The 17,969-nt window shown below is 37.9% G+C and overlaps 1 protein-coding gene across 4 annotated transcripts; it reads right to left on the reverse strand.

Annotated features, from left to right (window-relative positions):
* Positions 1-449: 449 nt before the first annotated feature.
* Positions 450-17,013, reverse strand: LOC132041137 (uncharacterized). Of its 4 annotated transcripts, none has more exons than XM_059431946.1 (2): positions 16,905-17,013; positions 450-1,071 (listed from the first exon to the last, which is right to left on the reverse strand). In XM_059431946.1, exon 2 carries the CDS (start codon positions 1,064-1,066, stop codon positions 665-667), a length of 402 nt encoding a protein of 133 aa, XP_059287929.1. In that variant the 5' UTR covers positions 1,067-1,071; positions 16,905-17,013; the 3' UTR covers positions 450-664. The 4 variants fall into 4 exon arrangements, with proteins under 4 accessions (XP_059287929.1, XP_059287931.1, XP_059287930.1 ...); XM_059431948.1 differs by lacking the exon at positions 16,905-17,013 and adding an exon at positions 16,530-16,758; XM_059431947.1 differs by lacking the exon at positions 16,905-17,013 and adding an exon at positions 16,444-16,468.
* Positions 17,014-17,969: the final 956 nt, after the last annotated feature.

Raw genomic sequence — 17,969 nt, forward strand, 5'->3', positions numbered from 1 at the left:
AACAATAATGTGCTTCTCATTTGAAGAGCACAACCTATCGAACTAAGTGATTTTTCTGATAAAGCTCAAACAATCTCACAAGTCGGGTCTGGAAAAGGTAGGTTGTACGCAAACCTTACCACTACCTACCTTGGGAGATAGAGAGGTAATTTCCGATATACCGTCGACTCAGAATGAAGCAATAACAAAGCAGGCAGGGAAAAGGTGAAGTTAAAAACCAACATTAATTAAAAATTAAGACAGGCAAATCACATATGTATCGGAGTTGTAATCTAGTAGCAGCGTAAGTGGTTAAGCTTTAAGACCACCATCTCTTTTATCTTCTTGTTCATTTGCCCATCATATGTGTTAACCCATAGACCACCAATTTCATTACTCGGTATGCTCAGATATCTTCTTTCTTTTTGTCTGTTTTCATAAGATTATAGAAAGAAAAACAAAACTGCCAGTTATCAAACTCCCTCGAATGACAAGGCAATCCCGCTATTCGTGCCCATTGCTACGGTATAGATGAGCACGTAGGTTCCAAAATACAGAAAAATAAGAAAACAAGGCAACTGACAAGGAAATCTTTCGTCAATTCTGTAAAAAGTACATTATCCTAAAATCGAAATTCGCTGCCCATGCTTTCATTATTTTGTTGAAAGAGAAAGGATTACATTGCCTACTCTTGCACTGCTTTTCTGGCAGCATCTTCTTCTGCTTTCATCTTCCTTTCCCACTTTCTCTTCCTATAATCAGCCAACATTTCCGGCATTTTTTGCATCAGTTCAGCAGTCTTAGCCCGTTTTTCTGCTGATATTCTGTCGCACTTGTGCCCTTTCTGCTTCGTTCTCGTTTCCTTCCTCGCTGGATCGTATGGCCAATCTTGTCCAGCAAGAACAACTTCCTTGCGGAGCCGAGCTCGATGGCGAGCACTGATACCCAGAGGTTTCCAGGCCCCAAGCTCCCAGTAACCCCAAACTCCCTTTGATAGCTCATCCTTGTATTTTACCAACTTTTCTTGCCACGGATATTGATTTCCCCCAACTGCTTTTGCTACAGACTTTACAGCTTTTCCAGCCATTGCTCCTGGAAACCAATACATAAAACTTTTCTTTGTCATTATAAATCAAGAAGCTTCAGCTATCATATGAATATCATTAGAAAGTACCAACACAAATTGAAACGAGATGTATGGAAATTAGGCAGCTATCAGGTTACAAGAGAAAGGTCCAGGGGAATTCCGTGATTGTAAGTGGATGCCGCAGCATACAGCGAATGAAAATAAAATAAGATTTTGAAACTGAACACAAGATCCTATCACAGGATGAGCCTCTGAACTAACTGCCAAAATTACGACCATGCACACCTCCTTCGTACACCTCCATTTCACACTAAGGCAGGACTTGGATCTATCATGATTTCAAAAACTATTCGCTAATGATCACTGATACAGGAGACAAACTCTGGGAAATAACTTAACTGGAAAGTGCTTGGTCCTTATTCAGCAACATAGTATCAGAACCAATTTGAGGAATCTATAAAATAGTGTTATCAAAATTAATAGGTATCTGTGTCCACTCACAACCATTGGTATCGGACGCGCAAACTCTGCCTATTTGGCTCTTAAACTGTTAACTACCCCTTTACAAATTCCTAACGAATAGCCTTCTAAAAGTTAAACTGACCGAACAAGAACCTAAGCTTAAACCTCATATTACTTTTAAACTAGCCCTTTAACAATGTGGATGAATGGAACTATTTCTCATACTACTAACAGATAATAACGCAGCACAGCAATAAAGTAACAGCACGATAACAACTTAGAATATAAGGGATGCTGCAGGTTTTATCATGCCAGAAGATTGGTTATCCTTATTATCCATCTTTCTCGTACAGTAATAGTTTAATTACTAGACAAAGTCAAAGATGATAACAGGCTACCTCCAACCTTACCCCAGTCACATGAATATATAATCTACTTTTATCATACATAAGGTACCAATGTTTTGTGTTATAATATACTATTATAATGCTGTAATGCCACATAATTGGATGAGGGAGTAATATCTAGCCTCCACAGTTAAAATTATATTGGCAAACAGCGGCTGTATTTATATTTTTTGGGTGAAATGAGAATGTTTTATTCATAACAGCACTACGAAAGCTGGACGTCTATTGTGGCAAAAGTGAGAGAACAAAAGTAAATCCATGTTTAGAGCTGTAGGGATTCTAGGAGCTCTATAATAGATTCAGCTTATTAACAAGATCATTCTACACCAAAAGTAAAACAAAAGAAACGTTGTTAGCCTTTATTGTTCTCAAAGAACCTCCAGTTCCTCTCTTTCTATGTAACATCTAGCATTTGAAAAGACCAAAATTTCAGGGGCATTCATGTAGGACCTATCAACTATGAGGATGCTTGGCTATCTACACTAATCTGGCAGGTATATGAGTTAGCAGAAATTTGTACGACGGATGAAATCAAGAGTTAGAATTTTCGTCTAAGAGCAAGTTATTATATTTTTATGCTAACAGAAAAGCCTTTGCAGTTATCAAAGCAACTATGCACTAAGTTGCTCGGACTCGGGTGCGGGTATCCGATACATGTACGCATCTGAGTGTCGGATTTCGCAAAATCTAAATTTTAAGATTCGGGGGTGCGGATCCAAGTATAGATACGGGTGCGGGGATTCGGCTACGAAAATTCAAAATTATAAAAAGTAGAGCTATAAATGTTGGGAGATATTCTATGAAAAACTTTACATGTATATTGTAGAATTCCATTCTTTCATAATATTGAAGGTATGTCATTTCCCTTGTCTTAAATCTGTTTTATCTTCAATTTTGAGAAATCAAAATCTCAATTTTCCTCCAAATTTGTCGATGGACTCGGGTCAAAGTATCTCGGGTCAAAGTATCCAAACTTGGTTGACCGTATCCCGCTCCCGACCCGTGTCGAGACAGGATCGGCACCAAAAACGGAGTCCGCACTGTTGCGAGATAGAAGACTCATGCATGGATATGAAGTCTTCCATGTATGAGATAACCTAGTTGACTTACAATAGGTTTTCCTAGTTTTCCTAGCTTAAGTGTACATGCAGTTGTATACAAGGCTGCTGATGAAAAGGAGAAGGAGAAGATCTCTGAGAGCAGTTGGGATGAACAAGATGTTCTTGTGAGGACTTGGATATCAGGAACAATGACTGAGGAAAGTATGTACCTCATTGTTGGATGCACTGCCAAAGAGATGTGGGAGTGCTTGGAGGAAGCCTACCTTCAAGCAACAAAGGATAAAGAGTTCCAACTTAAGCAACAACTGCAAAACATTAAGTTAGGGACAAAGAAACTTGATGAGTATTTGAAAGAATTCAAGGGCATATGTGATGGCCTTGCTGCTATACACAAGCCAGTCGATGAAGATAGCAAAGTCATTAACTTTGCCAGAGGTCTAGGTTCAAAGTATAAGACCTTTAGGACTGTCATGTTGGGCAAAGCTCCATATCCCACACTGAATGAATTTGTCAACTCTCTTAGAGGTTTTGACATGAGGGAAGAAGAGGAGGAGATGCCACAACAGAACTACAATATGGCTTTCACTACACAAAGAGGTAGGGGAAGAGGAAACTATAATCAGAGAAGAGGAAACTCCAACTACAATTCAAGAGGAAGGGGTTTCAGACCTGCAGGACAGGCTACCACAAACCAAAACACTCAGAATAACCAAGGCATGCAGGGTTCAAATAATGGAAAAGGAAGAACTAGTACTGAGGCCTGTCAAATTTGTGGAAGAAACAATCATTCAGCCTTGAAGTGCTTTTACAGATGGGACTACTCGTATCAGGCTGAAGAAGATCTTCCTCAGGCCTTAGCTGCTGTCAACCTGCAGAATCCTACAGGTGAGGATGAAGCCATGTATATGGACTCAGGTGCCACTACACACATAACAAATACAACAGGTAATCTGTCTGATCTCCACACTTATAAAGGAACTGATAAAATAATTGTTGGGAATGGTGCACAGTTAGATATTACACACGTTGGCAATACAAAGAAATCAGGATTGCATATTAAGGATATACTTGTAGTTCCTAACATTGCAAAGAAGCTTCTATCAGTTAGTAAAATTGCAAAGGATAATTGTGCAAAACTTGAGTTTGATGAGTTTGGTTTTTTTGTTAAGGACAAGAAGTCAGGGACACTACTGGCCAAGGGACCTAATACAAAAGGACTATATCAACTGGAAGATAACAACCTCTATGCCTTAGCAGCAACACAGGATTGGAAGAAGTCAGAGAGTATTTGGCACTCTAGATTAGGTCATCTTAGTTTGAAGTCTTTAAAATTATTGAGTAGTAGCAAGAATATTGATGTTAGAAGTTGGAACAAAGTGCCTACTGTCTGTACTAGCTGTCAGTTAGGGAAAAGTTGTAAACTTCCTTTTGATTCAAGAAATAAAATTGAGAAGTTTCCTTTACATAAGATACATTGTGATCTCTGGGGTCCAGCACCAGTTGTGTCCTCTCAACATATGAAGTACTATGTGGTTTTTGTGGATGATCATACAAGATATACATGGCTTTATCCCTTAAGAAAGAAATCTGAGTTTTATGAAGTGTTTCTTAAATTCCAAAAGATGGTTGAAAAACAGTTTTCTAACACTATTAAGATATTCCAATGTGATGGAGGTGGTGAATTCATTCAGGCTGAGTTTGTCAAGCACTTGGAAAACGTGGTATTATCGAGTGCATATATCTTGTCCGACACCCCAGAACAAAATGGCATATCCGAAAGAAAACACGTACATATAGTAGAGACGGATTGACACTTTTGTTTCATGCTAGATTGCCTCGTTTCGTGGGTTGAAGCCTTTTGACACCGTGTTTTTGATAAATAGGATGCCATCTTCGGTTCTAAAGAATGAAGTTTTGTGAAGTTGCATGGTGTTGAACCGGACTATAATTGAAAGTCTTTGGTTGTAGGTGTTATCCTTATATAAAGGGACAAAACAAATTTTCACCTAAAACATACCCTTGTGCGGTGATCTCACACAAGGGATATAGATGCTATCATCCAGACTAGGAAAGTCTATGTGTCTAGACATGTTATTTTTGATGAGCTTACTCTACCCTATGTTCAAACAGATCAACCAAGTGCCACAGTGTCCTCACCTCACCTAGCTACTTTCCATGAGTTCTTTTCTAATATGCAGGAACAGGCTGAGCTTTCAGGGTGAAAAGAATATCTGGGAAGTGTTGTTAGAATCTAACAACAATGCCGAGACAAGAGATGATGCGAGCCTTGTGGAAGAACGCGTAAGACTAACACAAACACCGAGTTTGTGCATGAGCTTGTTCAAGTCACGCCCATGATGTGGAAGGAAATGTGACACAAGATGATGATCCTAACAGCAGTGAAGATGACACAAACAGTGTCACAAGTGATGATAATGTTCATGCAGGTAATGTTCATACAGGTGGTGATAATGCTCATACACAAGAAAATGGAGGAACTCAAGGCCCTAACAGTGTTGCAGTACAGGATCCACAAGGCATACAATTGGAAGTTGACCTGTCAAAATCGTTTAATGTCACTGGAGATAGTGACAATATACCTATACAAGTCCCCTCAGATCCAAGTGAAGTTGCTCAAACAGGTGAATTAGAAGCAGCAGAAGGACATCACATGATGACTAGACACAAGGCAAAGAAAATGCCCATGACTTACACTTCATTGACTGCTGAAAAGATAGATGTGGAGCCAAAAAGTGTGAAACAAGCACTTGCTAGTCCCCACCGGTAAGCCTATGCAAGAGGAAATTGACGCACTAAACAAGAATCAGACTTGGACAATCGCGTACATGAATATTGTTGGCTCAAGATGGGAAGTTCAAGACTAAGTTGAAGTCCGATGGCACTATTGATAGATATAAAGCCTAATCACAACTTGAAGGCATTGATTTTGAAGAGTCAAAGCTACAACTATAAGGGTGGCCATATAAGCTTGCACTGGTCTATAAGGCAATTGGATGTTAAGAATGCTTTTTTACACGGATTTCCTCAAGAAGAAGTGTATATGAGTCAGCCACCGGGTTCATTGATCCAAGATATCCGATCATGTATGTCTCCTCAAGAAGGCATTGTATCTCAAACAAGCACCCAGAGCCTAGTTTGACAGGTTTAGTATTTACTTACTACACCTTGGTTTTCAAATGCGCAAAGCTCTATCATTGTTTGTCGTTAAGAACAGAAGAGGTATTATCTTACTTCTTCTATATGTGGATGACATTATTATCACCGGAAGCTTTATGAGTTCATTAGTGATATAATTTCAGGCCTTGCAAAAGAGTTTGCTATGAAAGATCTTGGACCATTACACTTCTTCTTAGGAATTGAAGTACATTATTTCAAAGGCGGTATCCATCTGAGTCAAGGGAAGTATGCTGCAGAATTGCTGAAGAAGACTAATATGGCACTTGCAAAACCAGTTGGCACACCTTTGGCACAAAAACATGGTCTACAACTAGCAACAGGAAACGTACCGATGATCATTGTATAGGAGTGTTGTAGGAAGTCTCCTCCGTGTCTAACTCCTCGATATATCACAGCTAATCACTTATGCTCCAAACATCGAACATTTTCAGCCGTAAAAGAGGATTCCAGGACATCAAACTATGGTCCGAGGTTGCTAGTTAGATCACCACTTAGATTGTATGGATTCTCGATGCGTATCAGAGGTCAGGTCTATCGAGGTCGTCATGTGTTACTCAATATATCTAGGTGCAAACCGCATCTCTTATCTAGAAAGCAAAGATACGTTGTCAAGGTCCAAAGGTCAGGCTTCATTCGGCCTAACAAAGACTCGAAATGACTCGATAATATACATTCTTAATGATATGTGAGTGTACTTGAAATCAGCACCACACTATTTTGTGACAACATCGTTACATTATACGACAAGAATCCGCCATACATTCTCATGGAAACGGATTATCACTTTGTAAGGGAGAAGGTAGCAGAGATGACTTGTGACACATTTTGTGAGAACTAAAGATCAACCGGCGTATATTCACACTAAGGCATCGACGAGAGTTCACACGATTCACAAGTCAGAAGCGCATACCACCACCTCACAAGCTCGAGGGGAAGTGTTAAGAGACAGAAGACTCATGCATGGATACGAAGTCTTCCAAAGATAACCAGTTGACTTACAATAGGTTTTCCTACAAATAGCTTAAGTGTACCGTATGTATACATTTGTAGGTAAGTTGTTTACTACGCCAGGACTCTACAATTACTATGTGTATAAATAGAGCTCGTACAATGATCAATTCATCAATAATACTCAACCTTTCTTCATCTCCACTACCGTGTAATTCTACACGCACAACTTAGACTATGCCTTTATCACATGAATCCTCACTAACCATGTTACTCCATTTTAACTCATCACATGCCAATATTATGAAAATAAAAATAAGAAGTAATAGAAGTTTCCAATATATACAGTAACAGAACATCCCTACGACAACCCCCAAATTTTCCTTTTCCAGTAAGTAAAAAAAAAAAAAAGTGAACCGTGAACCGACATAAAAACGATCGAACGTTGCGACAGATATCACGTTGTCTCATCTATCAGAGATACCCGACATTTTCATGGAACAGAAATCTTGCACCTCAACTTGACATCGTCTTTTGAAGCCATCTCAGGTTTACACATAAACATGCTAAAAAGTAAGATCCAGCCAGTGAATGAGGTCCCTAATATAGGAGAACTAGCTAACATTATGAGTTGTGGCATGGGCTCCTTTCCAAGAAATACCGAGGTCTTCCTTTAGGTGCAAAGTTCAAAAGTACAACAACAACATCATATCATGAAATCCCAACAACGGGGTCCGGGTAAAGTGTACGTGTGTCATTCGGGCTATTTCCGAAAGACCGCCTCAAGAGGAAACATGACGAGAAAAGGTCGTATAAGCACAAATAGCTCAAAGCAATATGAAATGCACCAATTAACGAGTGAAAAGCCCCTATAAAGAGGAAAAGAACTTGAACAAGATAGTAAGTACAAGAAACAACATAGTTGTAAGAATCAAAGAACAATAAACCGTAGATGTCTACGACTACTAGTACGTGCGTGGATACGCGGGACAACCTACTAGCCTTCTACCCTAATCCGAGTCCTCCATAGCCTCCTATCCGAGGTCATGTCCTCGATCGGAACCGCGTCATGTCCCGTTCAAGCACTCTCTCCCCAATACTTCTTCGCCACCTCTACCTCTTCTGAAACCGTCCATAGCCAACCTCTCACACCTCCGCACTGGGCCATCTGTGTCTCTCCTCTTCACATGCCCAAACCATCTCAACCGCGCTTCCCGCATCTTGTCCTCTATCGATGTCACTCCCACCTTATCCCAGATATCTTCATTCCTAATTCTATCTTGCCTGGTGTGCCCACACATCCATCGCAGCATTCTCATTTTCGCAACTTTCATTTTTTGGACGTGAGAGTTCTTGACTGCCCGACACTCCGCCCCGTACAACAAAGTCGGTCTCACTACCACTTTGTAGAAATTGCGTTTAAGCTTTGGTGGCACCTTCTTATCACACAGCGCACTCTTGAAGCGAGCCTCAATTTCATCCACCCTGCACCAATACGATGTGCGACATCATCTATATCCCCATTTCCTTGTATAATAGACCCAAGATACTTGAAACTTTCTTTCTTTTGGATGGCCTGAGTACCAAGCCTCACTTCCACGACCTCACGTGTCACGTCACCTTACTCCACTCGTTTCGTCCTACTGAACTTGAACCGTTAAGACTCTAGAGTTTGTCTCCACACCTCCAGCTTAGCATTCACTCTGCTATTGGTCTCATCAATCAAGACTATGTCATCCGCAAATAACATGCACCATGGCACCTCACCTTGAATTTGCCTCGTCAAATTATTCATCACCAAGTCACATAAAAATGGGCTAAGAGCTGATCCCTGGTGCAACCCCATCTCCACTGGAAAGTGCTCCGAGTCTCCTCCCACTGTCTTTACCCTGGTTTTGGCTCCCTCATACATGTCCTTGATCACCTTAATGTACGCCACAGGTACACCTCTAGCCTCCAAGCATCTCCATAAAACCTCTCTTGGCGCTTTGTCGTAAGCTTTTCCTAGGTCGATGAAAACCATGAGTACGTCTCTGTTCCTCTCCCTATACTGCTCAACCAGTCTCCTCACAAGATGAATGGCTTCTGTAGTCGAGCGCCCCGGCATGAATCGAAAATGGTTCTCTGAAATGGACACGCCTCTCCTCACCCTCATGTCCACCACCCTTTCTCACACTTTCATAGTGTGACTTAATACCTCTATAGTTGTTGCAACTTTGGATGTCGCCCTTGTTCTTGTACAAAGGAACCATCGTACTCTACCTCCATTCCTTGGGCATCTTCGCCATCTAAAAAATGACATTAAGCAACCCAGTCAGCCACTCCAAACCTACCCTGCCTGCACTCTTCCAAAACTCCCTCGGGATCTCGTCAGGCTCGGCCGCTCTTCCTCTGCGCATCCTACAAACAGCACCCTTAACCTCCTCTACCTTTATACTTTTACAATACCCAAAATCAAGACGCCTCTCAGAGTACTCCAAATCTCCCAACACAATGTCTCTGTCACCTTCTTCATCCAAGAGTTTATGGAAGTATGACTGCCATCTTCGTCTAATGAGAGCATCCTCCACCAATACTTTTCCATTCAAAAGTATAGAAGTTTGGAATGGAGTTATTGAAATTATGGAGAAAAGATTGCCAACCTGGAAAATGCAATATCTTTGTATGGGAGGTAGATTGACATTAATCAAAAGCGTACTAGACAGTATTCCTACCTACATGATATCACTCTTCCCAATGCCAAGCAAGGTGCTGAAGCACATAGACAAAATCATAAGGTCATTCTTATGGAAAGGAAACTATGAAGGCCATAAGTTTCACCTAGTGAAGTGACCAAAAGTGATCATGACAAAGAACCAAGGAGGTTTGGGTATTAGAGACTTGAAAAAGCATAAAAAGATTTTGCTTATGAAGTGGTGGTGGAGGTATGCTCAAGAACCAACAAGCATAAGAGGTGGTAACTCCCAAATACAGGAGGCAAGACAGATGGAGCACCAAACAGAATAGACCTTCACACGGAGTTGGCCCCTAGAAACATATTACAGCTTTAAAGATGAATTCTTTCAAGAGGTGTCCTTCAAGATTAGGAATGGCAACAATTTTAAGTTTTGGAAGGACAAACGGATCAACAACCAACCTCTCAGAGCTTCCCACCCAAACCTATTCCAAATAGGTTCAGACCCTGACTCATCAGTTGCACAGAATAGAGCAGGGGAAATTTGGGATCCTCACTTCAGGAGAAACTTACAAGATTGTGAGCTAATGAGATTATTGACCTTTTCAATGTACTTGAAGGTTTCCCAGTGCTACCTCAGCATTCAGATAGCCTAAAATGGGGCAGCTCTGGACAAGTAGTATACACTGTGAAGGATAGAGGAAATTGTGCTCATTAAATGAAATGATAGACCATTGGCCATGGAAACTAATATGGAAGACTAAGCTGCCAATCAAAATCATTTGGTTCATATGGTCAGCCCTAAGAGATGCTATCTTAACTCAGGACAATCTTTGCAGGAAAAAAATTCAGTTGGTAAACAGGTGTTACATGTGTCAGAACAGTTTGGAGTCAGTTAACCACTTGTTTCTACACTGCTCAGTGGCCGAAGATCTTTGGAATATGTTCATCTCAGTTTCTGGAGTTAACTGGAGCCCACCCAACTATCAAAGAGGTAGTTGAAAGCTGGTGCCTAAAGGAAGTTGATAGCACATGAAGAAGACCTGGCAGATGATCCCGGCCTGTATTTTTTGGTGTCTTTGGAGAGAGGAATCTCAGATGTTTTGATGTCATTTCAACTCCCAACAGTAGACTGAAATCTTCTTGCCTCTTGAATCATTTTAGTTGGAGCAATCTATCCCCTGTAAATGATGTTATTCCCCTTTTAGATTTTATCAGCTCCCTATCTATGGTTTAGAAAACATACTTTTGCTTCTGGTTAAACTCACAGGTTTAGAGTGGAAGTTTTTGTATTTAGGAGTTTAACCAGGATCATCTGTGTACTTGGCACCTCCTTGAAGCCTTTTTTATACAACACCTTATTTCATCAAAAAAAAAAAAAAGGGGGGTTAATTTAGTATATCATAAACTGTCCAAATTTAGGCCAAAAACGAAATGAGGGACAAAGTTGTCCCATTTCAAATAGTTCAAGGCAAATTTGATCATTTTCCATTGTTTCAAATGTATCTTTTTGTCAGGTTTGAAGCTCAAATAAAACTTTTGTCAAATAACCACTTCTTCCTTCCAGCTGCTTGCAAGATTATGGGTGTGTTTCGTATGGAGAAAATGTTTTTTAATTTTCCCATATTTGGTTGGTCAAAATATTTTGGAAAACATTTTCTCCAGGAAAGCAAGTTCCTTATAAATGAGGAAAATGACTTCCCTAAGGGAAGTAGGGAAAACAAGTTCCATGAGTGACTTCCCACTCCCCCATTCGCCACCGGCCCACCTCTTGACCATCCCACCCCCGAACCCCGCTCCCCACTCCGCCCACCTCCATAGTTTTTTGCTAAATTACAAATAAATGCTCTTGGGAAAATATTTTTTTTGCTTACATACCAAACACTAGAAAATAGTAAGAAACACACTTGTTTTCCAGAAAAACAGTTTCCGTGGAACACATTTTTCTTCATACCAAACACACCCTATATGTGTACATTGGAGTGGCTTGTTAACTGTTCGCTTGCCTTGCTACTCTAAAGCCTTAATAGCAATAGGGAAACTACAGAAAGAAAAAAGGGAATCCACACTGTTGGAAAACTAATAGAAATGCATAGATAAAAAATAGAACAAAATCTTAAATAAGTTAAATGCATATAATCCCAAACAACATAGCTTACCAATTTCAAAGAATGTAAAGAAAATCAACAGCAAAGATAATACTCAGTCTGCTCTCTAGGAATTAATAATCTTTTTATGTTGAATATAATAGTACTAATTATTGGAGAAAGTTATTAGTATCAAGTTCTCCGAAGTAGGTTCATAAACTCAACAACCTCTGTCTACCTACCAGAAGCAGATCCAGGTTCCGGGTGTCCACTGGTCAACTTGATCAACTTTGAGCTTCCGTTCGGGTTATTTATTTTTTCGATTTATAAAGATAGATCGATCGAACGAAAAAAATGTAATAATCATGACAACTTGGCGTAAAGCATAAAACTTGCAAAAATATTACTAAGATCATAAATATACATCATTCATTTACAATTGTCCTCAACGAGTTTTCATACTTTGAAAACCATCAATGATTATGTCATTAATCAGATTTATAAATACATCAGGCTCTATGGTACAAACTAAACAATCATTTAGATATGATTACCAATACTATTTCTCGCTTCATTATTATCTGCTTCATGGATGACAATGCTCTTTCCACAATTGCGGTAGCAACATGTAAAATCAGAGTCAACTTCACAAGTAAATAAAGAAGTGAATAAGTCTCCACAAGATTTGCCTCAACAATACTTTTGCCAAATCACTAATTCCTCGCAAGTTGAAGAACTTGAGATTACCACCTCACATATGAATTATGAGAGTATTGAGTTGGTAACTCAGATCCAAAATCTATAATTCATCAAACTCATGTGGATAACACTTCGCCAACGTCATTATTCTACCCTTATAAAAATTAGCAAAGGAAATAACTAGATCCAAGCTAGCCATACCAAGAAGCAAAATCACTACTCACCTAAGTTACTCGGACTCTCCTAAAATGTCATCGGGTGCATGTCGGATCCTTCAAAAGTAGTGTATTTTTGGAGGATCTGACAAGGGGGCGGCAACACTTTCGAAGACTCCGAGTAACTTAGCTACTCACTACATCAAAATCCCCAAAACCATTATTCTTTCTCCTAAATAAGATGAGAACGATTGAAATCCATACTAGAACTTGGTCAGGAACAATGAAACTTCGTGACAAATTTATCCACCTCAGTTCAAAGAATTAGAACACTTTCATTTCCAACAAAATAAAAGTTCAATCCAAGCTTAGACGCAAAATAAGGCCAAACGCTTAGAATAGTGCTAGGATTTTATAAGCAATTTCACACCGCAATTGAGGTATATATTGTTTTAACACTTAGAATAGTACTACTGTACGATTTTATATATGAAAACATTTGCATCATTGCAATCTTTCCTCATTGATATTTCATATCTAGGATCAATCCAGGTTAAGGTCACTATGTAGAAGCTCTTAAGTCTTAGTGTGTGTTCGGTATGAAGGCCAATTTTCACATGTTCGGGAAATATTTTCTCTAGGAAAATAAGTTCCTTAAAACTGAGGAAAATAACTTCCCTGATGGAAGTAAGGAAAACGAGTATCACAAGTGGCATTCCACATTGATTGTCTCCTCCAAACCCTCAAATTCACCTTACCGTCTAGTATCTAGATTATATACAAATGCTTACCCAACATAAGCAAATAAGTAAGAAACCCACTTATTTTCCTGGAAAACATTTTGCTTTAAGTAAAATTTTCTTTAGGGTCCTCCGGCTAGTGATTATGAACTTTGTACAGGGGTGTAATAATTCGAATAGCAAAATAAATTATTATTTTCACGTAATATAACGAAATCTTAAAAATTGGTCATCTGCAATTCCATGAAAATAGCAAAATTAACAGTTATTTCAACCAAAAAAATTGAAATCACGAAATGGGTCATTTGCATTCAATATCCCATTAAGTAGAAAAATGCAAATCATTAATAACAACTCATATCCTATTAGCATAAAATATTTATTTAAACAAAGACTGAAAGAGCCACATAGACTTACAATGGAGAATGACAAACGGTTGAATCTTGAAATTTGTTGGACAATGGCCAAGTTACAAGGGTTTTGTTCTGATGGGAAAGAAAACTTAGATGTTATAGTAAGTTTCGAGAAAGTTTATATTTATCCCTTTACTTTCAAATATTGTTCATATCTACTCTACTAGGCCCAATAAACTTGTTAATCATTAATGCAAAGTTTCCAAAATTTACAACATAATTTAAGCTGCGTATTTATCAGAAATATGCGACCATTCGGGGTTATTTTTAGTCCAACTCAGCGTAAAAAAATATTCTATGGCTAGCACATCAAACACATTTATGGACAGGAAGAGAAACCAATGCAAATTGTTCAAATTCACAAGGCAAAACAATTTTACACAGAAAAAGAAAAATTAATCTAACTGTTCAATTTTGTTTAGTCTTCATTGAGGGTACAACTAACAGATGTTTTAAGGTTTACACAATCTTAACATAGAAAGATGTGAATCACTGATTCACAATGTCAACCAAGTAAAGTACAATAAGGATGGTCTAAACCTTATTCCCATTCATCATTTTTATGTGAAACCAAAGTAGAAACTTAGTGAATCTGTATAGAGAAAGAAAAACTCGGGATGAGGTTTCTGAAATATCCCGAGTTTTCATATCAGAATCAAGAAGCAGATTGCTCCTCTCTATGTTGGTGTAAAAAGAATGCAGCTTCCCATTTGTGGATTTGCAATCTGTTTAGAATCACTGTCAATCCAACTGAATGGAACTGCAATATCAGTATAAATGTATGATGCTTTTCAGCTTGCAAGCACTCTACATGAATATGATCTGAACCAATCAATAACTTTGACAATTTCAGAACTTAACAGTGAGTAGTGCACTCAAGTTTGAAATGAATGTGTTGAACACATGACATTGTATTAAATCAATAAATCAATGCTATAAGAAATTAAGAATCATCAATTAAATTGAGGATTTGCATAAAATGTTTATGGGCATCACAACGTCCTCTTACAATGGCCCATCTATTGAAAAGAAATGAGGTATTATATGTTGAACAACTTGAATATGGAGAAGCAACATATTATGGAGAATTTTCTGTCAATACATCAAGATACTGGCTCATTAGGGTTGGAACAGTCACTGCGCAATATAGATTCCCCTAGGCCAGCATTATTTTTCCAACCCCTAGGTCACGTGTCCGCAGCTTGGAGTTGTGACTGTACTTTGGGGAATTGGGGTTGTTTGATTTGACTCCCGTCACCTGTTATATTTGTGTTGTATTTGTAGGTCTGAGACGTGTGCTATGCTATTCCTTTTCTATCCGGCTTTGACACGTCATTCTCGCAAATACAGCTAACTAAATGTTTTCACATCTATCTCAAATTCCTCTTATGTTTTGGTGCTAAGCTTTTGTTCTTCTCCTGCACTGTTAATTTCTAACCAGTGAGTTTTGTTCTGCACTCTGTTTTTTCTTCCATTTTCTGCATATATGTGTTTCAAGCTCTTTGATAAATTTTTCAGTAATATCTAATACCTCATAATTTCATAGGCAATTTAAGAATTTAGCCTAGAGCTCAAAATTTGGGATTTCGATACTCAATCGAAGTGCTATCTTAGAGTTGGACCAAACATATGAAAGTCTTCACTTCTTAGCACCATTTTTCCTTGGGTATTTGTTTTTTCCTATTGTTTTTTATATATATTACTTTGTATGTGAATGTCAATAAATTATATCTGCTTTCAAAGGAACAGACAACTTAAGTCGCATCAAAATACAAATAGGTATTTGTGCTTTCCCTTGTTTATGTTCGGAGTACGGAGAGGAGTTTGGACAGTAGCTGCGATGAACAAAGCTAAAAACTTGATAAAAATCAATTACCGGGAGTATACAGAGGATAAGCCCACCAGAAAAGAAACTCATTTACCTCCAGAAAAGGAATTACCTCATAAAGGAGAAAAACGGAAAACTAACAGAAGTATACAGAGAATTGGCGCAAAGGGAAAAATAGAACGTCCATAAAAATTACTACTATAAAATTCAACAGAAGGAGAAGAATGATACCCGGATTGGATAAACAAAGGGGAAAACAGACAAAATAGAACTGAACATAAAATGAGCAGCCAGAAAACAGCCCGACAGATGAAGCAAAACGATAGAAGACGTTGAGAAAATATCGAGATACGGAGAAAGAACACTTTAAAGGTGAGGCGTTCATCAGTTAGATATATATATATATCAATCCAGTAGAGTTCCGTAAGAACGTGTCAAAGACGGGAAAAAAGAATAGCATGTGTCGAACAGTCGAAGCTATCTTTGGGTGGTCAAAATCAACAACTCAAGATGAATGATTACTTCACTACTGAAAAACAACAACTACTATGCTTCGACCCCAAGCAAGTTGGCGTGACTATATGAATATTCACTACTAAGATCTATTAAAAAATTTCCTTTGTTGAATTCGGTAAAACCCAAACTAACTTTTCGTTGGGTATGTAAATTTCCATCTGTAATTCAAAACACAAACCAGGAACTTACTTGAGTCTAATAAGTCCCTGAACCACACACTCCATTCCCACTTCAATTTATTCTAATCCACGTGCAAAGAACTCTTTAGAACATACCTGTGAATTTCTAACATAGTCCACAAACAGTCTTAGTTTCTTTTGGACAATTTCGCGAACACCTCTAATGCAAGTTCCAATGTAATATCTAAAATAACAACTCAAAATCCGTTACTACCCACCTTGAAAAAGTTGGAAGTTGGACCAGATTAAATTTACCAAAAATAAAAAAAAATGTAAGACTAAATCATGAAAAGAGCAAACAAACAGAAGCTTAACAACAACTCACCAATTAACCTAAAATTTTAGACAAAAGGAAGCTAAATCTTTCATGGGAAATTCAAAACCTCTAAATTAAAAATTAGCACAAGCTTAAACCTAAATAACAGTGATAACAAAAAGAGGCAGAATAAACAAACAAAGGGGAAAACTTACGTATACAGAGAACACAGATAAACTGAGCAGCGACAGAGAAAAGTGAAAGAGACGTTGAGAGCTCCAGATGACGGCGTCAACACTGAGGAGGTAAAAAAGAATAAAGTTACAGCTCCCCTGAAAACCACCCCAAATTACCAAACTAACCCAAGCTGCTCTCTTAGCGGCTTATATATATAAAATAATAAATAAAAATAAATAAATAAAAAGTAGTAATGTTTTGAGTTTTCGAATGTATATACCCCTACCCTTATATTTTTTTTTTTAACAAAATTGCCTTTTTTTTTGTGAAGAGATCCGGATCCAATACTAAATTTAGAGTTGTTCGTTAAAATCAATCCAAACCGATTAAATAAGCCGATTTTTTTTGGATTAAATTTGGTTTAGTTTTAAATTTTTTAAATCATACAATATTAGTTTTGGTTATGGCTCTACTAAAAAAACCGAACCAAACAAAATTATATATACATAAATTAGATTGAATTACCATGAAATTCACGAAGTTTAAGCACGTCTTTTTCTTCCATAACAATTATTCAATCTTTCTTGTGCCATTAGGAAGATAAAGTTACAAGAATCCTTAGCTTTTGGGTATTACATAAAATATATCATAAAATACTATATAGTTAAATATATTTGACTTGTTTTGAGTATATTTTAACGAAAAGATATTACATTTACCTAATAAAAAGTTTGTCAATTTATTTGTTTGTTTAATGTCAAGAAGTAATAGTAGAAAAAGAAGGAAAGAGTATATATTTATATATGGTTAAAAACCGAATAACCGAATCAAATCGAACCAAAATCAATAACAACCAAACCGATAAATGCATATTATATATTTGATTTCGTTGGTTTTAATAATTAAAAAATTGACGAAATTGATTTTGTTTTAATTTTAACTCAAAACGAATCCAAACCAAACTGTGAACGCCCCTAACCAAAATAGACATGCGAAGGCTAATATGTTTTCTTAAAACATTCAATTCATTTGCCCATATTCATGACCCCAACACATCCCAAAGTTATACTCTTCCTTCCCTAATTTAATTCTCTTTTTTAAAA

The sequence above is a fragment of the Lycium ferocissimum genome, chromosome 12 (genome assembly GCF_029784015.1).
Source record: "Lycium ferocissimum isolate CSIRO_LF1 chromosome 12, AGI_CSIRO_Lferr_CH_V1, whole genome shotgun sequence".
NCBI classification, from domain to species: Eukaryota; Viridiplantae; Streptophyta; class Magnoliopsida; order Solanales; family Solanaceae; genus Lycium; species Lycium ferocissimum.